The 25,978-nt window shown below is 45.1% G+C and overlaps 2 protein-coding genes and 1 non-coding gene across 4 annotated transcripts in view; 1 reads left to right on the top strand and 2 right to left on the bottom strand.

Moving 5' to 3' along the window:
- The window catches only part of AOPEP (aminopeptidase O (putative)), a 390,564-nt gene extending 367,118 nt beyond the window's left edge, over positions 1–23,446 (top strand). Inside the window, exon 17 of one of the 2 annotated variants that reach the window (XM_089913028.1) lies at positions 19,403–23,446. The gene's annotated coding sequence lies outside the window, so the exon portion shown is untranslated. Of the gene's footprint in view, positions 1–2,872; positions 9,752–19,402 lie in introns of those variants that run through there. The other variant, XM_089913029.1, reaches the window with a different exon arrangement.
- The window catches only part of FANCC (FA complementation group C), a 264,472-nt gene continuing 240,420 nt past the window's right edge, over positions 1,927–25,978 (bottom strand). The window contains exons 11-15 of the mRNA XM_089913032.1: positions 20,414–20,489; positions 18,097–18,178; positions 13,244–13,424; positions 9,727–9,933; positions 1,927–4,459 (exon numbers count right to left, since the gene is read on the bottom strand). Coding sequence (XP_089769158.1) covers positions 4,316–4,459; positions 9,727–9,933; positions 13,244–13,424; positions 18,097–18,178; positions 20,414–20,489 — 690 coding nt within the window. The 3' untranslated portion in view covers positions 1,927–4,315. The remainder of the gene's footprint in view (positions 4,460–9,726; positions 9,934–13,243; positions 13,425–18,096; positions 18,179–20,413; positions 20,490–25,978) is intronic.
- LOC115801563 (U6 spliceosomal RNA) lies at positions 5,134–5,240 on the bottom strand. Its single transcript, XR_004021869.1, has one exon. It is a non-coding gene; the product is annotated as a U6 spliceosomal RNA (small nuclear RNA).

Below are 25,978 nucleotides of genomic sequence, written 5' to 3'. Positions count from 1 at the left end.
CTGGCCCCTTCCTGTCTGTGGGAGATGCAGTTGGCGGTGTCCAGTACCGTCACAGAAGCGAAACCAGCTCCACACTTGCTTTCCCAGCTCCCCTTACAGCCTAAGTGCGGGTGGGGGACCTGGGCTTCTCTAGTCAGATGCAGCAGCCGGGACTGTGGCCAGCCCTTCAAAGAGCGGGGTGCAGGGGCCTGTCTCGCCACTGAAGGTTGCAGACCTTGCGGGACGAGCTACAAGGGTTGCAGAATTCAGTGACAGCAGCAGCAGAAATTTCCTCACCAGGCCACTCTGAAGCTGGGTTTTGGGCACTGCTGCTGGCTGGCTAGAGCTAAGCCTTGTCTGCCTGACAATTCTGTGGGCTTTTAAATACCCTTTGGATTGCTTCCCTTTTGCTTTCAACATCGTGTCTGTTTCTGTTGCTTGCAACCAAGAATCCTGACTGATTCACATGGATTCATCATATTGTGAGAAACACCAGAAGTCGAGATTTTCAACGTTGATTTATGAGACTTTCTACTTCTACAGAAAAGCTAAGAAGTGTGAAACTTTCAGTATCCAAGCATGCAAGTTTCCTACCCAAAACACCAAGTACAATAAGCTGTATCACAGTTATGTCAGTACTGGGGAAAAAGGGAAGGTCCTACATTATCAACTTCCCTTATTACTGTCAGTCTATATATGAGCGATATGATTTGGACCCATGCTATAAACAAACCGTGGACTTGAATTTTACAAGAAGGCTTTAAGACACATTTATTTTGCCTTAATTTTGGTTCTTTAAGAGTGAGATGGTTTGGTGATGATTAATAACTTAGGATTGTTTGACGAAATCCATGTCACACCCAGTGTCAGGCAGAGGAAGGATGCCGTCACCAGCAGTGCCGGCTGTGGGTGACGTGGTGATGGGCTGGCAGAGGAAGAGGAAGGCAAGGACAGCAACACAGTCAAGTTCATTCCCGTCCTCCTTGGAGAGCACAATTTGGATTCCTTGTCGAATAAGGAAGAACATTCCTCACGTTTGTTCTCACTGTGCAAACACCAGGCCCCTTTGGGTAACACAGGGACAGGCTCAGTTTAGATTTTCCTCGCATTTCTGCCCACTGCCCAGGTCCGCATCCTCTCCAGGTATCCCTTTCCAGTCCCTGTCCTTGACTCCTCCACTTCGATGGAAAATGTAGCTTTCTGCTGGCCTCTGGAAGAGCTCCCATTTTTGTCTAGTACCCTTGTCCCAGCAAGAATGGGGCCGAGAACGGGGCCAAATGAAGAAGCTGGAGCCCAGGAACGCCCGGACAGGGGCTTGTCCCCAGGTGCCCTCTGCTGTCTCAGATGCCTCCTAGACAAGATAAGAGGCCCTCAGCGCCCGGTGTCAGGAAGCAGAGTGATCATCCAGAAAACCCATGCAGGCTGCTTGCAGTAAAACCGGGAGCGGCCAGGGTCCTGTGGGAGCCACGGGACGCGTGCTTCAAGGATGAGTGGAGCCGCGAGCCGAGTCCCTCCTTCCTGACACCCAGAGGAGCCCGGGGAGGCTGGAGCGCCAGGGCCATGAGTCTGAAACAGCAGAACGAGCAAGAGGGTGGGCTGTGCTTTGTCAGATGCATTCCCTCTTGAGAAATGGGGGGAAACAATGTGTAGATCAATTCAGCTTACACTCAGTGGTAGTATTTAAGTCTGGCTTAAAGGGAAAAAAGGGTATTTATGTATGACGCACTTCATTTGGTTTTAGCAGCTCCTGCTGACTGCCGGCCCTACAGTCACTCTCCTTGGCAGTTTTCAGACATCTGGTGGCAAGATTCCCAGGCCTAGAGATAAACCACAATTGGTCTTTTCCAGGGGCAGACCTATCTAGGTTTTGTGAGACCTGAAGCTTCCATAATTGGCGAGTAGAGGGAAGCTTTCTCTGAGAAAGATAATAACGAATACAAAATTAGGTGCCATGTGACTTTTTATTTAGAATGACAAACTATAAAACAAATTACAAATTTGAAAAAGCTAACAAATTCTGCAAACATCATGGAGTCCTGATGAATAACATAACCTCTGTATCAATGGGTGGTCATTAATGCCTTTTCTCCCTATAGTTTTGGGCTCTGTCCTCTTTGATCCAAGTCCAAGGCTTAGGAGAACGTTAGACGCTTTGTAAAGGAATTGGGAAATACTGCAAACAGACTGAGGTAAGGTCAGGACGGGAAGGGGTTTTCCAGAAATGCAGCTTAAACAATCTGAGATAACCGTCTTGTTTTTTTTGTTTTGTTTTTTGTTTTTTTTTTGTTTTGCGGTACGAGGGCCTCTCCCTGTTGTGGCCTCTCCCGTTGCGGAGCACAGGCTCCGGACGCGCAGGCTCAGCGGCCATGGCTTACGGGCCCAGCCGCTCCGCGGCATGTGGGATCCTCCCGCACCGGGGCACGAACCCGCGTCCCCTGCATCGGCAGGCGGACTCTCAACCACTGCGCCACCAGGGAAGCCCCCCGTCTTGTTTTTATTGTTTGCTGTGAAATACAGTGTGAATGGATGTCCACGTGGAAGCACGCTCCCCACAGGGAGGTCTGGTTCCCAGTGGCCGCTCGGTTTAGGGGTTACTCACTGCCACCAAACTAAGCCCTTTTCTTCATGTCCACAGAGGTTGGTCACAGCTTCCCTGGCAAAAGCCACCATAGGAGAGGCGCGTCCTCAACAAGGGAAGCATGTGATGGCACTTGTGATTGTGAAAGTATGTTAACAATATACCTTTCACACTGTAACATTTCTCTAAAGAAAGGCTCAGGTCAGAAGTTCTTGGAATTTTCCAGATCTTCAGGTGGATCCGTATACCAAAACAAGTAACTGCCCTAAAAGCTCAACCTCTAATACATCAAAACTCTACTTATACCTCAAACAGGAGCCAAGAATGAGGGAGATTCAGAGATGACTGATGCAGAAATCCAAGTGAGAAAAGTCTGGACTCACTCGACAAACAGGTCATACACAAAAGAGCAAAAGAATAAACCTGAAAGGAAAAAAAGATCTTCAACTAACGTGAAATAAATATTAATGTTGGCGTTGCCAATTCTTTTTTTTTTTTTTAATAAATTTACTTATTTATTTTTGGCTGCGTTGGGTCTTTGCTGCACGCAGGCTTTCTCTAGTTGCGGTAAGCGGGGGCTACCCTTCGTTGCAGTGCGCGGGCTTCTCTTGTTGCGGAGCATGGGCTCTAGGTGCGCGGGCTCAGTAGTTGTGGCGCACCCACTTAGCTGCTCTGCGGCATGTGGGAATCTTCCTGGACCAGGTCTCGAACCCGTGTCCCCTGCATTGGCAGGCAGATTCTTTTTTTTTTTTTTTTTTTTTGTGGTACGCGGGCCTCTCACTGCTGTGGCCTCTCCCGTTGCGGAGCATAGGCTCCGGACGCGCAGGCTCAGCGGCCATGGCTCACAGGCCCAGCCGCTCCGCGGCATGTGGGATCTTCCCGGACCGGGGCACAAACCCATGTCCCCTGCACCGGCAGGCGGATTCTTAACCACTGTGCCACCAGGGAAGCCCCCAATTCTTTATTAGAAGTTTCCAATTCCCATTTTAGTTAGTAGAGAACTGACATAATCTCTTGCAATGTTTCTAGAACACATCCTGTACCCTCCCGTCAGCCACCTTTGAGGTAATATGAGCTCTTTTGGTAACAGCCAGTGCTTAGCCAGTATAAAGCAAAAAGCCCCGAAGCTGGCTTTATTTCATTGCTAAGCAGTGTTGCTACCCCGTCACCACTACTTGCTACTGGGCTTGGGTGGGCTCTGCTCAGGGGGCACGGGAGGGAAACTTGAGGGATCCTGACTATCCTGGATGAAGAACGTCTTAGGGGAGCAAGAGAGTATCGCGGTGGATAAGACGAAATACCACTAACAATTACAGGACTTCTTAAAAAAGAGATCTGTGGAAAACAGCTAAGTTACTTTCTAAATTGATCAGTGGTTCATGACCAACTTCTTAGTCCAAAGAGTTTGAAACATCCAAATAATAGTTGTGCATCTTGGTTTGATATGGGGGGGGCGGGGAAGGAAATAAAAATCTGTTCTCCCATCCAAGCCTTTTCTTGAGTGATTCTCTAATCGACATCCGGGCTGAACAGGCACAGGGAATGCTGAACCATAATCCCGTCATTAGTGAGTAAATCTCACTGAATTCAGGCTAAAGCACCTGACTTCTCATTTTGTAAAATATGTACTACCAGATCTTGCCAAGATGTTTATGGCTCATTCTTGCAACTCAAAGAGGGAATGCATTCGACAAACAGAGGCCATAAGAAGCGGCCCCACCATTTCATCGCGTAGCCTCCCTGGTTAACTTGCCTGGGCTAGGCTTGCCCACGCAGCTCTGCAAGGAGCTCTCTGGCCAGTTTTCTCGACCTAGGGGCTTCCACACAAAGATGGTCCCACCTGTACAAGGTCTGGTCCAGAAAGCCAATAATCTCGTGCATTATTGCATCAGTCTGAGCCATCTGCAATGAGGACAGAAGAGAAGGCAAATTAAAACACTTTCCAGACAGATTCATCTCTTCGTCCAGTGGACCAGCTGTAACCATCCTGTCCCCCAAAAGCACCTGCATTCCTGTCAGCTCCAAAGGGCTCTTGTTTTGTCTTCAAGGTGATTAGCAAAGTGAATGTGTTCTCAGAGGTGGGCCATCTAGTGAGCAGAGCCATTTCCTAATGCTGGCCCTCTCAGACCCACAACGGCTACAGACAAATGCTGTTTCTTGGAACACCCATCACAAGCTTTGGGGTTATTTGCCGTGGGGAGCAGAGGCCAATGAGCATGCTGTGGCTTGACTTCCTGCAAAAGGCTCAAACTACTATGAGAACTGGAAAACGCTGAAAAGAGAGTGCCACCTGTTCTTACACAAACAGCTTTATAAATGGCATTCTTGGGCTAGCGGCAGGCCCACTTGTTTGTTAATAGGCACCTAAGGTTTTAGCACTTGATTCTTAAGGGAAGCAGGAAACACAGGAACTGTCAGTTCTGCTAAATACAGCCTTAGCTGTTGGTACCCATAAAGGGAGGATAAGAATCTAACGATTTATCTGCGTGGAGAATTTACTGTGATCTTTTTTAGACACAAGCATATTGAGAACCTCTGTTTTTGAGAGTAGTCCACATATTCATTTCTTTTTTCTTTTAAATGTGGAACGCTTCACGAATTTGCATGTCATCCTTGCACAGGGGCCATGCGAATCGTCTCTGTGTCCTTCCAATTTTAGTCTATGTGCTGCCAAAGTGAACACCACATGTTCGTTTTTCATGTGTGAATCAAATATTTAAGTAGCCTGAGTAGCCCAAGGTCAGCTCCTCCTCTGTGTCCACACTGGGACCTTCTGGTAGGGTGACCAGCCGCCCTGGTCCACCCGGGACTCTCCTAGGGCCCAGGACAGCCTTTAATCCCAGGCCACCCCTGGCCATGAGTCAAGGCAGACTCTCACTGCAGCACGGATACTAAGTGAGTGGCAGCGGGGGAAGCCCTGGGCCCCCTGGACAGCACTGGTGCTCCCCGGCCATCTACTGGCAGTGGCCCAAGCTGAGAGGGCTCTGCTGGGGTCGGGGGGCAGGCTGCCAGCCTGGGTGGGGTTCACCGTGGCTCTTGGTGTCTACAGAATCCTCTCTTGGTTTTACTCAGAAGTCACAGATGCTGTAGATGACTTTACGGATGAAACAACACGAGCTTCCCTGGGGCACCTTAGAAGAGTTAATTTAGTACCTCAGACCCGAGTGGGGGGAAGATTGCCTCCCGCTCCAGTGCCCAGGGACCATGGGGGCTCCTCGGAGCCGGACGCGGGGCAGCGGTGCCATCACTGACCCTCTTTACAAGCCACCTCAATGCCCATGTTCCACTTTGTCTCCGGTCACGTACAAACCCCACCTCACTGCCACTGAGGGAGGGGAAGCCGCGTCCTGCAGGGCTCAGCTGAGGGCATCCTTGTGGCGGTCAAATTCATTTTGAGCTCAACAATTATAGAACTGAACTCTGTATTTCAGATTCTGGCTAACTTTTGGCTGTTACTGCTATGGTCCAGCAACAGAAGACAGAAGGAGAGGGAGGGAGAAACGTGAACTCAGGGCAGGACGAGGGGCAGCAGGAATCCGGGCACCAGCCAGGCTGCTAGCGCCTCATCCTCATCGAGGCTCAAGGAGGAGAGAGCGGAGCTGGCAAAGCAGGAACAGGGCAGAGAAGCAGAACAAGGGGTGGGAAGGGCGGGGGCTCCGATGAAGGGATTCAGTGGAGACTCAGAAGCTGAGCCCTGGGGCCCGTGCGGGAGCCTGAGGAAGTGGGGGAGCGTGCTGTGGCTGAGGTTGGGGTGTGAGGCCAGGAGAGGAGGAAAGAGGAAGGTGAGCCGATGGCACAAGGGGCAGCTCAGAGGAGGATCGAAGGCCGCAAAGAGACAGGGCTCAGACGCACAGCCTATAGCGAGCACGGCTCTCCAGAGCTGAGGGCAAGACAAGAGGGCCAAGACCAGGACCCGGGCCCAGAAGCTGGCCCTGCTCCCACCTCTCTGAGTTCACATCAAAGCCAGGCCAGGGCTAGGGTCCTGAGGGTGGTGATGCCAAAGCCCCTCAAAGAGAAAGGCCGTCCACCTGCTCCTGGCCAAGCAGACCCGGCCCAGGGCTCTTCCCAGGCTGCTCATAGAGGGAGGCACCAAGGAGCCCACGAGGGGCTGGCACTGGGTGGACCCCTTCCACCTGTCCTGTTGGTAGCTGCTCTTGCCGGGCTGGCCACTGCAGGAAAGCTTCGAGTTAGGAAGGCCGGTATGTTTGTTAGTTGAAACAGTTACTGAACATCGGCAAGGACAGCGCCCAGGAGGCGCTCTCAGCTGTGACGGGCTCCAAGGTGCCCGGGAGGCCAGCACCCGCCTCCTAAGGAGCCGGTGCGGGAAGAGAAAACACCGAGCCTCATCCTTTAGTTAATCTTCTTTGCAGCTGAGCTGACTTCTGAACGTGAATGAAGGCGCCGGGTTGCCCCAGGCTCAGGTGTAGACCAGCAGTGCTGATGCGTGGCTGCAGGTGAGCTGTCCTGTGGTGACAGGGCTCCAGCATCGGCGGCAACCCTGAGCTTGGTGACACGACCCAGCTCCTGAGCCGCAGCAGCCAGTCTGTGGGTGAGACCTGAGGGCGGTCCATTGTGAACCTGGACTGTCTCCCCAGAATGGAGGGAAATGTGATTGCAATACAGAAGCAGAGACCTGCATGTCTCTGAGGAGCTGTCTCTGGGTTACATTCTCTCACACCCTACGTGCTGGGCCGGCCGTGATCTCCTTGGCCTGCTCTCCACTCCCAGGGTGACAGGACACTAGAGGAGCAGGAGGGTGCAGACTCAGGGAGGAGGGGCGGCCGGGTCTGAGCAGACTCCACGGGCTGAGGCCCCTCCCACAGGTGTCCAGGGCCTGGGCAGGAAGTCAGAGGTCAGGCAACAAAAATGCCACCAGCACCTGCATGATTCAGAAGTGTCTGCCTTTGACTTTTAAAATAACTTTCAATTTTAGAACAGTTTTAGATTTATAGTTTGACCCAAAAGAAAATACTGAGAAATCCCATATCCCCTACACTCAGTTTTCCTGTTAACATCTTACATTAGTATAGTACGTTTGTCAGAATTAATGAACCGATATTAATATGTTTTATTAACCTTATCTTTAGGTCAGACTTTTCCTCAGTTTTTCCCTAATGTCCTCCTTCTGTTCCAGGATTCCATCCAAGACACTACATTACATTTAGTCATCATCCCTCCTGAGGCTCTTCTTGGCTGTGACAGTTTCTCAGACTTTCCTGTTTTTGATGACCTTGACAGTCTTAAGGAGGACTGGTCAGGTATTTTTGTCAAATGTCCTTCAACTGGGGTTTTTGTCAGTTTGGGGTAGGAAGGCCACAGAAGTAAAGTGCATGTTCATCGCGTCATATCAACATGACTTATCCGTGCTGCTGACCTTGATCACCTGGCTGAGGTAGTGGCCGAAAAGTGACTATTATAATTTACACTTGGCCAGAGAAGAAGTTGGTTGATACCAAGTTCTACAGATATGAGGACATTATTTAACTCTCACCTATGTAGTTCCCCACCTCAAATGGATTTGGAGGTGAGATGTGCACTTTATAAAAGCACAGGATAGATCATTGTGCTGGGGCGGGCCCTGAGGAGATGGCACCCAGCAGGTGACAAGCAAGTCCTCCTCTGCTCTTGGCCACACCCAGGCTCTGGGAGGTCTTCTGTCTGAGCCCGAGAGGGCGGACTGACAGGCTGGCTGCGTGGTCTGCCCACCCCACACATGTTTTTCTCCTAGGAGCAAGGAGAAGCTTGTGGGCACTGGTTACTGAGGCTCTTGGCAGTCCCACTGGTCACTGGGACTTTCTTCACGTTCACGTTCAAACAGAGCCTGCCCTGGAGGGGAGCGGGAGGGGGTCTCTGGGTACTGGGAACATTCCTTTCTTGATTTGGTTGCTGGCTGCATGGGTGTTTTTGGTTTGCAAAAATTCATCAAGCTATACCTTTCTGTATATACCTTATATGACAATAAAAAGTAAAAACAAAAACAAAAAAACCTAACTCCAAGAACCAGCACCTTGTGGTTTTTTGGGTTTTTTTGGGTTTTTTTTTAGATGAGCTCATAACATAAAATTTGCTATTTTAATCATTTTTATATGTACAATTCAGTGGCATCAAGTACATTCACAATGCTGTACAACCACCACTGCTATCCATTTCCAAAACTTTTTCATTATCCCAAACAGGAACTCTGCACCACTCCCCAGCCCCTAAAAACCTCTATTCTACTTTCTGTCTTGTTTTCCATTTTGTTTGGCTTGGTTTATAGTATATGTCCTAGTGGTTATGGAGTGGTACCTCATTGTGGTTTTGATTGCATTTCCCTAAGAGCTAACGATTTTGAACATTTTATTCATATGCTTATTGGCCATTTGTACATCTTCTTTGGAGAGATGTCTAAATTCACTGCCAGTTTTTGAACTGGGTTGTTTTACTGTTGTTGAGCTGTACAAATTCCTTTTATAGTCTAAACACTAAACATTAAACCCCTATCAGATACGTGATTTCCAAATATTTCCAAGTATAAATTCGAAATTTTCCTCCCATTTCAAGATTTGTCTTTTCACCTTCTAGATAGTGTCCTTTGATTTGCAAAGCTTTTTATTTTGATGAAATCCAATGTATTTTTTCTTTCGTTGCCTGTGCTTTTAGTGTCATTATTCAAGTAATCATTGCTGAGTCCCATGCCATAAGCGGTGCCACGTTTGACTTGGACCGTAAAGAACCCCTCAGGTCAGCTGGGCTTCCAGAAGGAGCTCTTTGTAATTAGCAGACTTTAAAAAAAATTAACACATGAAATTCTCTGAGCCACTGCAGTGACCATATTCTCACTGAAGGCTTGTTTCTCTTCACGAGGAGGAAGAGTCATGAACTGTAACTGAAAGACGACAGCCTGGGGAGACAGGAGGTGAGCTTTCACGGTGGGCCCTGGCAGTGAGCTGTGTGACCTGGGAGAAGTCCGCTCCCTTGTCTGAGCCTCCCTTCCCTCTCCTGTGCCACGCAGGTGTCGCATAGGGCAGGCTCTGGGTCTGGCCCAGCTGTCCCCTCCCGGCCTGTCCAGCCACGTTTGGACAGCGTCTTGGTACCCACACTCTTCAAAGGCTGGGTCCTTGGGTGATAACCCACCTTTTCCCTGGGATGAGAATGAGAACCAGGATGCCAGAAAAGGGGAGACTTACGAGCGTGATGACTTCCCGGGCAAGCGCGTGGCCTCCGGGAGCCCAGAGCAGGAAGCTCAGGACGAGGCGCCTGATCAGCTGCTGACAGGCAGGCGGTCTGGGAGCTCCCTGCCCGCCCTCGCCAGCTGCTGCCTGCAGATCCCTGGCCGAGAGGGCTGGACTCCTGAGCAGCTTCGTGAGGCAGCGGAGCACGGCCTTCACCTCCACCTGGGAAGTATAATTTCAAAGGGAAGAGATTAGGGAAGAGTCGGGACACGCAGGTGGTAGGATGACTCAGTTCTTTGAAGCAAACCCCAGAAACGGGAGAGGACTGGCGCCCGAGGGAGGGCAGGTGGGGCGGACCATGTCAGAGTTTACACGCTGCTCCACACAAACCCAAATGCGCATAATGGAAATGTCTTGACTTTCTTTCGTCCTGCTCACTAAGCAGCCAGGGCATCATGCCAGGAATCGACCTTTTTTTGTATGAAAGGAAATGGAGAAAAGTCCTCAGCAGAATGTAGTCAGGTTTTTATATTGTGGGAAAAAGAACAAAAGGCTCCTTGAAGACTTGCTCACCATCACAGCCACAGGTCAATTCAAGCCCAGTGCTCGGACCTCCGCTGAGCCAACGTGCTGCTAAGAAGGAGGTTGGCCTTTTCGCCACCTTCGGCGGGGAGGAAGCGCGTGCGTGCGCACACACGCGCACACACACACACACACGTACACGTACCACACTGGTTTGGTTTAGACACTGGGACACTGTTCATACATGTTTAAAGCTCAAGCAGAGGTCACAAGTCTGTGGAATCCACATAGTAATAGTGGCTGTTATAGGTCTGTGGGTTGTTTTTGCATACATGCAGGAGGGCGGTGTCCCTCACCCCCTCTTCTCTTGCCCAGGACCAGCCTGCCCTCGTCTGACAGCGTCTACGGGGGCCCACGGCTGTCCTGCGTCTAGGTAGGTCTGCAAAAATGTCAGGGCTTAGGAAGCAATGCCTCTGTATCCATTTTCTTCCTGACTGGCGTTTGATTTTTCTCCTCTCGTCCAATATTCCCTGAGGCTTGTCTTCTTCCTTTCTCTTTCACTCCAGGCCGTCTTTCCCTTCAAATACCTTCCTCACATGCCCAAAACTTCAATGCTTTCTAAAAATCTTTTCAGGAGAAAAATATAAGCTTTCTTTTCTAAGTATTAATTTTTATCCTGCATTATGAAAATTTATATATGCTCACTGTAAAACATTTGAAAAAGTAAAAAGAAAAAGAATCAAAATGACTATAACTCCACTAGCCAAAGAGACTCGTTGGAAGTGAGGTTTACATCCTTATCATCTTTTTTCTATGCATTGTGAACACAGCACTCACTATACATAAGGTATTCTAGTTTTCACAGTTCACTATAAGCAATTTACCATTATCTATAGCACATTTTCTTTGATAACATGATTTTTCATGGTAGAATGCTATTCTGTGGTTGTAATACACCACAATTTATTTAGCCGATATCCTTACTATTGAAATGTAGGCCATTTTCAGTTATTGCAGTTACAAACAATGCTGCAATGATCTCGTACATAAATCTTCATATGGCTCTCTAACTACTTCCTTAGGATAATTCCTAGAAGTAGAATGACAGGGTTAAAGAGTATGAACCCTCACCTAATTCTTAAGAGTATACAAACATAGTTGTTTTTTTATCATGATTTAATTCAAAGTCAGCAAAAGGAGATGAACACTGGCTGGCAGAGAACATGGTTTGCAGAGTGGAGCGGTCTCTGAGCCGGCCGTACGCGTCTCAGGCAGGAACGGCTGCTCTTTGCCCCACCCCCTCCCAATCCTGCACCTCAAGGCTGCCCAGCAGAGGTGACGGTTCCAGCCACAGAACACCGCTGCGTACAGTCCGGTACCGTGATGTAATTATGCCTTTCAAGGCAAAGGCACAGATATTGTCAAGCTCAGTCAAATCTTACAATAATCATGCTTTCAAAGACAGTTCACGGTTTGTCAAGTCATCCAACAGACCATCAAAGGTCAGGAGAGCGAGAAGTATGCACTACTAGTTAAACTAGGAAAACTGGGCCCCATTTGCTCCCCGGGATGCCGCACGAACTGGTGCCTCAGGTTGAGCACCGAGAGGGAAGAGGAAGGAAACAGATGTACTGGCACTAAACTACTGAGTGAGCTAATCTGTTTCTATCCAGGCTGCCAAAGCACCCCCTGAGTAAGAACTAGGCATACGTTTTATTAAAAAAAAAGGACCAACTTAACTAGTAGAAAGATAGGCCAATGCAGAACTCTCTAGAAAATAAACCTTATTGGACAATTTATTTCTCTACGCTTCAAAAGTAATCTGTCAGCTTCTATGATCGATTTGGAATTTAACATATAACCTACCAATTTAGCTTATACAGAATCAAATATAAAGTATATAAAAAGGCTTCAGAAATCATTAGTGCTTCATACATTTTAATTATTATTAAAATTAAGATAATGAAAAATTAGGATTCTCTTCAATTAGTTTAATGTGATATTTTAAAAGGGAAAAAATAGGCTTTCTTTTTAATCAGATAGCAATTCTGAGATACATGTTAATTTCTAAAAAAAAAAAAAAATGTTCTATTTTTGATCCAAAATCATCACCAAATTTCAGCTTTTTAAAATCCCAACTCTTTTCTTTCTCCTGCCATATAACGTGCTTTTAAACAAGTGAAATATACAGCCATATCTGAACTAGTCTCTGTTTTGTTCAAACAGAAACCATCAAGCAAATAGGAGCACTGCTCTCTACGTAAAGAAACCTGCTCCCTTTAATTGTTAAAATCAGCAAAAAGCGCTGGCAGTTGAACTTTTAAAAACCAGCAAATAAATGTTTGTAAGGAAGGCGCAAATGCCTTTAATCAAAACATTGCTCCTGTTAATATTATATTCCACGCAAAATAACAACTGTCTTTGCCACAGACAGCTAGCCACTCCTGTACTTTGCTGCTCTGTTATTTAGGAAATGACCAAGTCCTTTTTCAGAAACTAAGTGGTTAATATCATGTGATTACTTTTCTAAGAGTTCTAAACAAAGCCGGTTCTGTGAGGATCTATTGACTGATCCAAGAAAGGAGTTAAGTCAAGACGGAAGCAGACAGTGCCAGGCCACTGATCAGAAAGAGGACGATGCTCCTCAGAAGAGCGGTCAGACCCTGCATGGCATCCCCTGGAGGGAGCAGCCCCAGGGCCAGGCACGCCTGTGAAGCATGACAGAGTGGCAGTGACCAAGAAGAGATAAAATGACCCAGGGATGGAAGGGCTGCACCTCATCTCCTCGGTGCCTCCCAGGACAGCAGGCAGCGCCTGGCCTCCAGTCCACTCCTGAGGGCAGGAAAACACCTCGACCACAGGCCCAGCTCCCACTCACTCGTCCAGGCGGATGTCTGCATGTACCTGCTGAGGTGCCTGGGGGTCAGTGAAAGCCAAACCCACTGCAGGGCCCCTTCCAGCCCCTGAGAGACTGATCCTGAGGCCGCACACCATAGGCCTGGCCACCCACCATGGTCTGTGCTCTCTGCTGATGCCCAGCTCCTGGACCGCAGCTGAAAGCCAGGAGCCACAGCAGGGCCTCTGGAGCTTCAGCCTCAGCTTCCGACGTCAGTAACTGCTCAGCCGCCATATCAGCCCATCCTCCAAAGTGAACGAACAAAAACCAGCTCTCAAAGGGGCCTCCGTAGGACCTGGAACAGAACCAAAACACATGGCAGCCGGGCAACTTTATTTCTTTTTCCTTTAGGTTCTTAAAGCAACTTATGTTTGTGAATGGTTGGCTTCAATTGTTCTTATCCACTGAAGTACAATTTGCAAGGAATACGAGTTAGCCTCAGAAAGAGAGCTCACAGTGCTGCCCTGAACCTGTCACAGGACTTTCAATGGCGTGCCTCTCAAAACCTCATGTGCCCTGAGGACCTCAGACGTTTAAATCTTTAAATCAATCAAGGTCATCCAGGGACACTGAGTGAAAACAGGCCTTCGAGAAAGGAAGGTTTTGGCCCATGATCATCAAGAACGATGCAAGATGAGAACCTGCAGGCCCACCGCTCTGCCTTCTGCGTGGCCTGCACAGCTGGGCTGCTGTGGAGAGTGGGGCCCCTCAGCCACCAGGCAGCCACCCAGGTAGCCCCAAGCAAGAGACGAGGGGGCTCCCTGGGGTCCAGACGGAGACCAGAGAAGGGACACAGGCCGAAACACGTGCCATTCCTTTTCTCACAAGACAAAAGATTCTGGTCAGTATTTTGGCAATTATGAATTTTTAAGGAGCTGTATACTGTACTCTTTCCTGTCATCAAGTATACATCAATGCTGAAAAGTTAAAGCTTTTGTGAAGCTATCCTTTTGTCACACAGGGAACCGGGAGTTGCAATAAAGGGTAGACTCTGCTTAAGGTAAGGACCCACTAATTTTGCATAGTGACAGTCCTAGCAGTTTAACATCTCCCCTGGGAGAAATGGAGCAAGACTGGCCTGAGATTAACATAGAGCAGAACTTTCCTTCTGAACTGGGGAAGCTCCTAGAACAGGAAAGCTCTGAGCCCCTCTGCAGCGCTCCGTCTTTGCTGGATCTGGGTGCGTGGTCCCCTGCTTGGCCCGTGGAATCCCCAAGCCAGCGCCGTTCCCACCTCTCCTAGTCACTGCTCTCCTCCTGTTCAAGTCTTCCCCGAAAACAAGTGATTAAATGTTCTGAAATCTAACTTGCAAAACAGTGACAGAAAAGGAAGAAGGAGGAGCATTAGTCTTACTCCCTTGTCCCCACAAGAGGGAGAGCTGATGCTCCAGGGGCCACATGAGCAGTGGGCTGGGTTATGTCTCAGAAGCAAGGAACCAGCTCCACGGGGTCTCCTTCCTGCAGGCCTCACGGACGAGTGAGCTGAGCACGGGCTCCCCCATGCTCGCTGCCCCCACATGGGCATCCCTCCTGGATCACGGCTCAAGGCCTGGTCATTCTGCCTCTCTTCCTCTAGCAGCCGAGTGTGCAATGCAGTCCCATGGGGCTGGCTGAGAAGGTGCCTAAAGCTGCTCACAGAGCCCTCCCCGCAGGTGGCCCTGAAGCCTAGTTGAGGCAGATCTGGGTTAGGCAGGAGCCCTAAGAGGTTTGGGGTCTAGGCCCTGCTCTTCAACAGAGACAACCAGAAGGGGTGTGTATGGGGCTGCCAGGGTATGGCAGGTCGTTAATATGGCCAATCCTCTGATCCCCACTTGGCTGACAGTTCTGTCTGTCTCCTCTACTGGTAAGAGTTTGGGGGCAGGGTCGGGGAGGGAGGCTGTGTAAGTGAGTAACTGGCCCCCAAACCTGCATCAGTGATGATGAACAGAAGAGCACCAGCCATGATACGTGATGGCTCAGTAATGAGATTATAGAGAGTTTCAAGAAGGAAAAGTGGCAACAAATAAAGACAGTATTAGTAGGCTAGTACAGACAATGAATGAAACATGTACACTCTAAAAGCAAAGAAGTTAAGAGGAAGTCGAAGGGTACTATGTTACAAAGAACTTAGCAAAGCCTAAATGTGAATGCTTCTAGGGAAATAACACATATAAGAGGGTACCTAATATCATAGTGTTAGAAATTATGTTAGAATGGATTTTCTAATTTTAGACAAATATTTATTACAAGAAGGAGGAAAAGAAACACTTCATCCTACTGTGCAGGAGAAGTTTAGAATTTCCTTCCCTAGAGAGGTAGAGAAGGGCCCAGAGAGGCGCCCTTCTCCTTCTGCAGGCCAGGGGCTGCAGCATGTGAGCACTGCTTTTTTCCTAAGGTCCATTATTTTTATTGTTATGCTGGTACATTTCAAAGCCTAACACTAGCCATTACTCAGAACAGTTGCTATGCCAGGTATTTACACATGCAGCCTATTTATTCTGAGCTGCTCAAAGTGCTTCCTCCACTTCTTACTCAGCAGTGTGCTTACCTGTTTGGGGATGGAAACAGACCAATACAGCCATACCTCATTTTACTGCACTTCACAGGTAATTGTTTTTTTTCCACAGACTGAAGGTCGTGGCAACCCTGCGTCGAGCAAGTCTATTGGCTTCATTTTTCCAACAGCATTTGCTCGCTTCCTGTCTGTGTACAATTAGGTGATTCTCACAATATTTCAAACTTTTCCATTATATTTGTCATGGTGATCTGTGATCAGTGATGTTCCTTGTTACTATTGTAATTGTTCTGGGGTGCCATGAACTGTGCCAATATACGATGATGAACTTAATGAATAAATGTGTGTGTTCTGACTGCCCTACCAATTGTCCGTTTTCTCTCCTTCTCCTTGGGCCTCTGTAGGAGACACAACAATATTGAAATTAGGCCAGTTAATAACCCTACAATGGCCTCTAACTGTTCAAGTGAAAGGGAGAGTGGCACGTCTCTTACTTTAAATCAGAAGCTAGAAATTATAAAGCTTGGTGAGGAAGGCACGTCTAAAGCTGAGATGCGCTGAAAGCTAAGCTTCTTGCACCAAACAGTTAGCCAAGGTGTGAATGCAAAGGAAATGTTCTTGAAGGGAATTAAAAGTGCTACTACAGTGAACACATGAACGATAAGAAAGCAAAACAGTCATTGCTGATATGAAGAAAGTTGTAGTGGTCTGGATAGAAGATCAAACAAGCCACAACATTCTCTTAAGCCAAAGCCTAGTCCAGATCAAGGCCCTAACTCTCTTCAATTCTATAAGGGCTGAGAGAGGTAAGGAAGCTACAGAAGAAAAGTCTGAAGCTAGCACAGGTTGGCTCATGAGGTTTAAGGAAAGAAACCATCTCCATATGTAAAAGTGAAAGGTGAAGCAGCAAGTGCTGGTGTAGAAGCTGCAGCAAGTTATCTGGAAGATCTAGCAAGATAATTAATGAAGGTGGCTACATTAAACAACAGATTTTCAATGTAGACGAAATAGCTTTATATTGGAAGAAGATGCCATCTAGGACTTTCATAGCTGGAGAGGAGAAGTCAACGCCTGGCTTCAAAGCTTCAAAAGACAGACCAACTCTCTTGTTAGGGACAAATGTAGTTGGTGACTTTAGGTTGAAGTCAATTCTTATTTACCATTCTGAAAATCTTAGGGCCCTTTAAAACATCTACTCTGCCTGTGCTCTATTAATAGAACAACAAAGGCTGGATGACAGCACATCTGTTTACAATACATTTTACTGAATATTTTATGCCCACCGCTGAGATCTACTGCTCAGAAAAAAAATTCCTTTCAAAATATTACTGCTCATTGACAATGCACCTGTTCACCCAAGAGCTCTGATGGAGATGTACAGTGAGATTAATGTTGTTTTCATGCCTGCTAACACAACAGCCATTCTGCAGCCCATGAATCAAAGAGTCATTGCGACTTTCAACTCTTACTATTTAAGAAATACGTTCCTCTGAGGGATCTGGGCAAAGTAAACTGAAAATCTTCTGGAAAGGATTCACCATTCTAGATGCCATTAAGCACATTTGTGACTCATGGGAAGAGGTCAAAATATCAACATTAACAGGAGTTTGGAAGAAGTTGATTCCAATCCTCATGGATGACTTTGAGGGGTTCAAGACTTCAGTGGAGGAAGTAAAATGCAGATGTGGCAGAAACAGCAAGAGAACTAGAGTTAGAAGTGGAGCCTGAAGATGTGACTGAATTGCTGCAATCTCATGATAAAATTTTAATGGACGAGGAGTTGCTTCTTATGGATCAACAAAGAAAGTAGTTTCTTGAGACGAAACCTACTCCTGGTGAAGCTGCTGTGAGACTGTTGAAATGACAACACAGGGTTTAGAGTATTACATAAACTTAGTTGATAAAGCAGTGACAGGGTTTGAAAGGAATGACTCCAATTTTGAAAGCAGTTCTGCTGTGGGTAAAATGCTATCAAACAGCATTGCATGCTACAGAGAAATCGTTTGTGAAAGGAAGAGTCAACTGATCTGATAAACTTCATATTGTCTTATTTTAAGAAACTTCCACAGCCACCCCAGCCTATAGCAACCACCACCATGATCAGTCAGCAGCATCAACGTTGAGGCAAGATCCTCTACCAGCAAAAAGATTATGACTCACTGAAGGCTCGGACAATGGTTAGCAATTTTTAGTAATAAAGTATTTTTAAATTAAGGTATGTGCATTGTTTTTTCTAGACATAATGCTATTGAACACTAAATAGACTGCAGAACAGTGTAAACATAACTTCTATATGCACTGGGAAACCAAAAAAGTCATGTGACTCACTTTATTGCTGTGGTCTGGAATGAAGCCTGCAATATCTCTGAGGTATGCTTGTAATGCCTTCCCCTGTCAGGCCTGCTCAAAGGGAAGATAAGGATCCAGAGCAAACGCGTGTGAAATAGACCTACGAGTCATCAGTGTTTGCTTACCCATGAGTTTGGTCTTCAACTACTTCTTTGAGCATTTCAGAGATATGTTTCAGTGCCTGGTGCCAAAGTCCCCGTGGGATATCTGTGGGTGGAGAGAGCCATCAGAGAGGAGCTGAAGAAAAGTCAAACCTATTAGGAATCATCTACAGCTAAGACCAGAAGAGGCCTTTTGGAGGAAAGGCCTTAATTTTCCTGGTCCACAGAATCGGTACCACTGCTCTCATGCTGATCCCAGCCAGAATCTATGTCTCTGGCCTGGGAAGAAAGATCTGTCAGTGTTACACAGAGCTAAACTCAAAGGCTCTTTAACTCGGGTACATGGGACTGGACAGAGACTGCACAGGCAGCCCACCGTAGGGTTTACAAAGGCTATATGGAAGATGCCCCAGGTTTTTTTCTTTTCTACTCACCTACCCCCTCCTCTATATCACTAGTAATCTGTGATTTCAACATACATGGAGATTATAATAAAATAATCAACAAGGAATTAGGAATGGGCTGCCCAACTGTTTTTCTACGATTGTGATGAATTTAGAATAAGATATCAGGTGTATAGTTTTTTTTTAAAAAAAAGGTCAGAAAAAAATACATGGGTATCATACAGACAAATGTCTTTTCTTTAGTTAGTTTTTCTGGTTTCACAATTTTCCCATGGTCTTAAACACTTCTGAGCATGTATCTGTAGTTCTAAACAACATCTGAAAAAGGCTACCACATTTCCATGTAGTGACAGGTTCTGTAATTAAATACACGAGAAAGATAATGTAAGTGATACAATAACCACTACTACCCCACAAATGTTAAAGAATCATAAATTATCTCTCTCCCTCTTCTGAACTTCCGTAACTCTTGATTTGCAGGCTTTGAAGGCATTTTTGTTTTCTTCTTTTTATTAGTTGTTTAGATATGTATTTTATGTCTTCTTTACTTGTAGTTCCTGGATAGTCAGGGCTCATAAGTGACCCATCTTTTATGCCTACAAGACTTTACAGTGGGCACAAAATCAATTTCTGATGAATAGAAGATTCTACTGTTAAAAAACACTTCAATTTGTGAATGTAACATTATTTTTCCGAATGTAACATGCAGAAAACTGTTCTAGGAACTAGCAGAGGTAGTCTTTTGTTTATAGATTTCCAAATTAAAAAAATAACAACCCCAGTACTTTTCTGGAGCTCATTCAGTTGCTCACATAGGCTGACCTTAGGCTTTGCTCATCTGACTTAGGCTGTGAGACATGGCCCTGGAAAGTGAATTACTGACTTTTCTGTCTTGTTATTAAAGTTTTCCCATTGTGTCCCCACAGGTTAAGTTCCATAAAACGGTTGACTAGAGATCCCACCAGGCCTGTCACCACCTCCACCTCTAGCATTTGAGAGGACAGCATCAAATGGGTCACTTTGGGTGAGAACCTAATCTTTTAGAACAAGGAAGAGGAACTTTGATTTTGTAAAATGCTCTGAAACCTCGAATCATACTTTCCTCAAATGAATTTACCTACTCAAGTCTCAGGAAAAAGCCAGGGAAAAAAACGGCATAAAAAGGAAATATTATGGATTCTTTTACTCTTTTCTCTCCTCTTTCCTTCCATGGTCAGATGAATGCCTTTTTCTACGGCACAGAGTCTGTCTTGTGTCAGTGTTGCCTCTGCTTCAGATTTCAGGCTTTAGATGGGAAGGATGTCTATATTCTCTATTTCTGAAATGTTTCCTAAACAGGAGCTCACAGGCATGTTAACAGATCAACATCAGTGGAATCAGGGCAGAATCATCACTTCCCCAACTGGATATGGCCTCTGGAAGGTTGGCAAATGAAATCAGAGAGGGCTGTGGTCTAATACACTTACTGAATTCTTTCAAAAGGCTTCCCTTGGCTTGGTTAGGAGAAATTTCCACTAAACTTCCTTGGCTTCATTCATCATTTTATCTTTTCTTTTGCAACAGGGGGCACAGAGTAGAAAGAATGAAATACAAATAAACATACTGTTTTATTCCAAATCAGCCAAGTTTTAGCCTGTTCCTGGCATCCAGGTAGATCTGGCTGGCACGAGCAGAAGCCTTGTGTTATCCAGAACAGACTATCAAAACCCAACTAGAGGCCATTTTGTTCTTTTTTCTTTCTTTTGGTAAATGATTGTAACTGGGAAGTCAAGCAAATTCTCACATCAAAATCCACAGAATTTGAGACCCTGAGAGCTTAAAGGATGTAAGCAATGACCAATTCCCTTTACAGAGAAGGAACTGGGAGGAAACAGTTATAATTTAATCAGTGTATCCCAGAAGTTATTTTAATATGGGCAGAATCAACCTTCACATACCTTTCGGGTGTTGGAGTAGCACCATGACAAGAGACGGAGAAGCATAAGGAAAGTAGGTCTTGAATGCAAACTTCAGCTACAATAGAATCAAAAATTCAAAACCATTTGAACATTAGCATTGGAAAGGGTATTAAGAAAATACAAATTCTTGCATCCTCTGCCCCAAAAAGACCCTCTATTTTATGTGGTCAGAATGTTTCCTTGCATGCTTATCAAAAAAAAAAAAAAAATTCTCCTAATAATCTTGTAAATATGTTCCAAAAAGATTAAACCTTTTTAAAGTCACCTTCTAGGACTTAAGAAAAATAAAGTTATACTCCTGATGTCTTTATATCAGTTCTTCGCCTCACATGAACTCAATTATATACATAAATCTTCTATTTAAGTGACAGTTTCTAAGGCAGTTGTGAGATGGTTTTTTTATAATCAAAAAAGCATAAAACAACAATGGTGCTCACAATACTTTGAGGGCCAAAGCGCTATCCTATCTATGCCCTCAGAAGGCACAGAAGTTTTGAAGTACTTTTGTAAAAAGTTGAGGTAAAATCTATAAGCAGTGAAGTACAAGGGCTTTAAGTGTACAATTTAATGACTTTTGGTAAATGTGTAAATCCAATGTGACCATCACTCCAATCAAGACACAGAACATTTATTTTTTTTTATTTTTTTGCGGTACGTGGGCCTCTCACTGTTGTGGCCTCTCCCGTTGCAGAGCACAGGCTCTGGACGCGCAGGCTCAGCGGCCACGGCTCACGGGCCCAGCTGCTCCGCGGCATGTGGGATCTTCCTGGACCAGGGCACGAACCCGTGTCCCCTGCATTGGCAGGCGGACTCTCAACCACTGCGCCACCGGGGAAGCCCAAGACACAGAACATTTCGATCACCCCAGAAAGTTCCCTTGTGGCTGTTATAGTCAATCCCTCCACCCCATCCCGGCAACCAATATTTTATTTCAACAAGACAGAGTAGTTTTGTATTTTCTTGAATTTCACACAAATAGAATCATAAGAGGATGTATTTTTGTGTGTCTGGCTTCTTTGGCTCAACATGTTCTTTTGCAATTCATCCATGCTATTGTGTATGCGGAGTTCATTTTTGAAAAAATTGCTCTGAAGTAGTCATTGTATGAATATACTATAATCTGTTTATTTATTCTCCCATTGATGGGCACTTGGGTTGTTTCCAGTTTGGGGCTGTTATGAATAAAGCTGCAGTTAACATTCACATTTATGTCTTTTTGTGGATATGTGCTATCATTTCTCTTGGGTAAATACCATAGGAATGGAATTAGTAGGTCATAGAGTAGATGCTTGTTTAACTTTCTAAGAAACTACCATGTAATTTTTCAAAGTGGTTGTACCACTTCACACTCCCATCACAATTTATGAGAATTTCAGTTGCTCCACATACTTGTCAACTTTTGGTATTGTCAATCTTATTAATTTTAGCAATATTAGTGGGTGTGAAATATTACCTTATTATGACTTTACTATTCATTTTCCTGATGTGTTTACTGCCAACTTATACATATTTTTTGAAGTGTGTATTCAAGTCTTTTGTCCATTTTTAAAACTGAGTTGTTTCTTATGTTCTTGAGTTGTAAGAGATCTTTATATATTCTGGATATAAGTCCCCTGTCAGATATATGTATTGAAAATATTTTTTACCTGCTGGTGGATTGCTCTTTCATTTTCTTAAGGACGTCTACAAACACCAGAAGTTTTAAATTCGGATAAAGTCTAATTTATCCATTTTTCTCATATTGCTAGTGCTTTTCTGCATTCCTTCTAAGAAATCTCAGATTATCCCAATGTCAAAAATGATATTCTTTTCATTTTCTTCTAGGAGCTTTATGGCTTTAGCATTTATTTTGAAGTCTATGATCCATCTCAAATTAATTTTTGTGTTTGTGAGGTAGAGGTTCATTTTTTCCTACCTGGATATCCACTTGTTTCAGTGCTATTTGTTGAAAACTTTCCTTTCCCCATTGATCTTCCTGGCATCTCTGTCAAAAATCAGTTGACTACATATTAATATATGTATGGATCTATTTCTAGACACTATTCTGTTCCACTGATCTATCCTTTTGCCAATACCTCACTGTCTTGGTCTTGATTACTATAGCTTAAAGTCTTGAAATCAGGTAGTTTGAATCCTCTGATTTTTTTTTTTTTTTTGCCTTTGAAATCTTTTATTGTCACTTTGGTTAAGGAATAAGTATTGTCTCACAGTGACCTATGATCTTATTTGACCAAGTGTTTTAAAACTTTTTGACAAACTTCCTAAAATATCAAATTTTAATTAAAGTTCTTTTGATTTCCAGCTAACTTTGGGATACCTTAGAGGGCCCCTGAGGTATCTCAAAGAGAAATATTTAATGAGGATTATTTCGTATGTTAAATTAAATATAATCAGATGTTTAACCATGCCTTTTAAGTCTTTTGTCATTTACAGATATTTTTGTACTCTGATGCTGTTACAAAAAGTGCTTCATCATCAAGGAGATTCATGGAAAGGCTATGGAAACCGTTACAACAGTTCCACATCAAGATGATGGCTATGCGAGGATTCCAGCACATACCAACTTAAAACAAGGAGCTGTCCTACCCCTGGGGCCCCTAGATCAGGCATCCAGAGACTTTTACTTCCTGACAGGCCCCTACTCAGCCTTGAAGCAGTTACAGATGATGGACCATTGCCCCTCTGCTTCCCATAAGAATATGGGAGTCTGAATTTTTTTTTCTTTTGTTTATTCGAAATTGTTCTAGCTACTGTAAGTCCTCTGCATTTTCATATAAGTTTTAGAATCAGCCTGTCAGTTTCTGTTTTGAAAACCATGTTGGGATTTTAACTAGGATTACATTGAACGAGGCATCTCAACAATTCATAAATATAGTTTCTTCATATGTTTAAGTTTTCTTTAGTTTGTCTCACCAATGTTTTATAGTTTTCCAAGTAGAGGTCTTATACACCTTTTTTTTTTTTTTTTAAAATAAATTTATTTATTTATTTATTTTTGGCTGCACTGGGTCTTCATTGCTGTGTGCGGGCTTTCTCTAGTTGCGGCGAGTGGGGGCTACTCTTTGTTTCGGTGCGCGGGCTTCTCATTGCGGTGGCTTCTCTTGTTGCAGAGCACGGGCTCTAGGTGTGCAGGCTTCAGTAGTTGTGGCACACGGGCTCAGTAGTCGTGGCTTGTGGGCTCTAGAGCACAGGCTCAGTAGTTGTGGCGCACGGGCTTAGGTGCTCCATGGCATGTGGGATCTTCCCGGACCAGGGATCGAACCCGTGTCCCCTGCATTGGCAGGCGGATTCTTAACCACTGTGCCACCAGGGAAGTTCCAGGAAAACTGATACACCTTTTAAAAAATTTACTTCCAAGTGTTTTATGTGTGACTGTGGATTTGTCTATTTCTCAGTTTTTGCTTTGTGTATTTCAGAACTCTGTTATTAGGCATATATCTATTTGTAATGGCATTTCTCCTGATGAACTATTGCATAATTATAAAATGTGCCTCTTTTTGTCTGGTCATACTCCTTATCTTGAAACCTAATGCATCTGCTGCTAGTAGAGTGATACCAGCTTTCTTGTGCTTATTGTTTACATTACGTATCCCTCTCCTTCCTTTTAACCTATCTGTGTCTTTATAATTAGAACCGGTCTCTTGAAAACAACATACAGTGGGTCTTGGTTTTTCATCCAGTCTGACATATTTGCTTACTTGTTTATTTATTTATTTTTGGCTGCACTGGGTCTTTGTTGCTGTGCACAGGCTTTCTCTAGTTGCGGTGAGTGGGGGCTACTCTTCTTTGTGGTGCGCGGGCTTCCCACTGCAGTGGCTTCTCTTGCTGCGGAACACGACTCTAGGCGCACGGGCTTTAGTAGTTGTGGCATGGAGGCTCAGTAGTTGTGGCTCACGGGCTCTAGAACGCAGCTCAGTAGTTGTGGTGCACGGGCTTAGCTGCTCCATGGCATGTGGGATCTTCCTGGACCAGGGCTTGAACCCGTGTCTCCTGCATTGGCAGGTGGATTCTTAACAACTGTGCCACCAGCGAAGTCCCATATTTGCTTTTTTACTAGTGTATTTAGTTGATTTTCACTTAGTTTTTGTAATTAATGTACTTGTAGATATATTTGGGTTTATCTTTTTATATTAGTTTCTTTTGCCCCATCTATTTTTGGTTCCTCTGGCAGCCCACAGCTCTGTCTTTTGACACCTCAAGTCAATCAGATTGTGCCTTGAGCTCTGGCCACCCCCTCACCCCCTCACCCCTCCACCCACTCAACCCCCCTTCCACCCCTTACATGAGAGCCCTCATGGAAAAGTTAGAAGATTACCCAATGTGGTTTCCTTTTTCAAGGGTTGAATCCCCGCCAGTTTTAATCTGCTTTTTGGGTTGCTCTCCAGTACCTTCAAATAATTTAAAAAAATATTTTCCCCAGAGTTTATAGTTTTTATCTGTGGGAGATTTAGTCTAGTACATTATTAAACTCTGTACTACTGGCACCAGAACCTGAACTGATTTGCTGTTTGTACTGGAGCCATTCGTTATGCAAGCTCAGAAGAGAGGCTTGTCATGACAGCCTTAAGTTTCTGCCTACTAGTCCGACTGGGCACACTGATGGAGCTGCACTGTGCTCTCCAACTAAAACAAGGGTGAGAGGAAAGGATAAAAAGAGAATGAGAAGCACTGATGATAAACATTTCTGACAATGGGAAAGAATGTGGATTAATGGGATGTCTCATAAACTGCTGGGGGGAGGGACTTCCCTGGCGGTCCGGTGGTTAAGACTTCGCCTTCCAATGCAGGGGGTGCCAGTTTCGATCCCTGTTCGGGGAGCTAAGATGCCACATGCCTCGTGGCCAAAAAACCAAAACATAAAACAGAAGCAATATTGTAAAAATTCAATGAAGGACTTTAAAAATGGTTGCATCAAAAAAAATGTAAAAAAAAAAAAAAGATATCATTCTAAAAAATAACCAAACTGCTGGGGGGAATGTAAATTGGCACAAGTATGTATGAAAACAATTTGGCAGTATCTGCCAAATCACTCCTAATAACCAGCACTTCCAGTCCTAAGTATATGCCCCAGGATGTTCAGAGCAACATTGTTTATGAAAGAAAACAAAATCTGGAAATAATCCAAAAGCCCACCACCAGGAAGATAGCTACATTGTGGTACACTTTCCCAACAGAGCTCTACACAGCAATCCCCACCAGGACCACGACCATGCACAGCACAGAGCAATCCTGGTAGCATGATGCTGGAAAGAACAAGGCTCAAAAGGCTACATACGGTGTGCTACTCTTATCTGTTGTTTGTTTTATAAAGTGCAAAAACAGTCACAAGTAAAGAAAACATGGTTTAGCAATCATATACCCGTGATCAAACTATTTTCAGAAAAAGCAAAGGAATGATCAACATAAAATCAAAACAGCAGCTACCTGAGGGGAGAAAGTCAAAGTGACAGGATAGAGGAGGAGCACGTGGATACCTGAAAGTTGCTATAGTGGGCCAGGTCTTGTTGGATGTCAGGCTGGTAGATACTCATTTATTAAGAATGA

Source organism: Delphinapterus leucas, chromosome 6 (genome assembly GCF_059928025.1).
Source record: "Delphinapterus leucas isolate spDelLeu-1000000601 "Yukka" chromosome 6, BTC_Dleu_Yukka2, whole genome shotgun sequence".
Lineage (NCBI taxonomy): Eukaryota > Metazoa > Chordata > Mammalia > Artiodactyla > Monodontidae > Delphinapterus > Delphinapterus leucas.
This window is presented reverse-complemented; position numbering and strand designations above follow the sequence as displayed.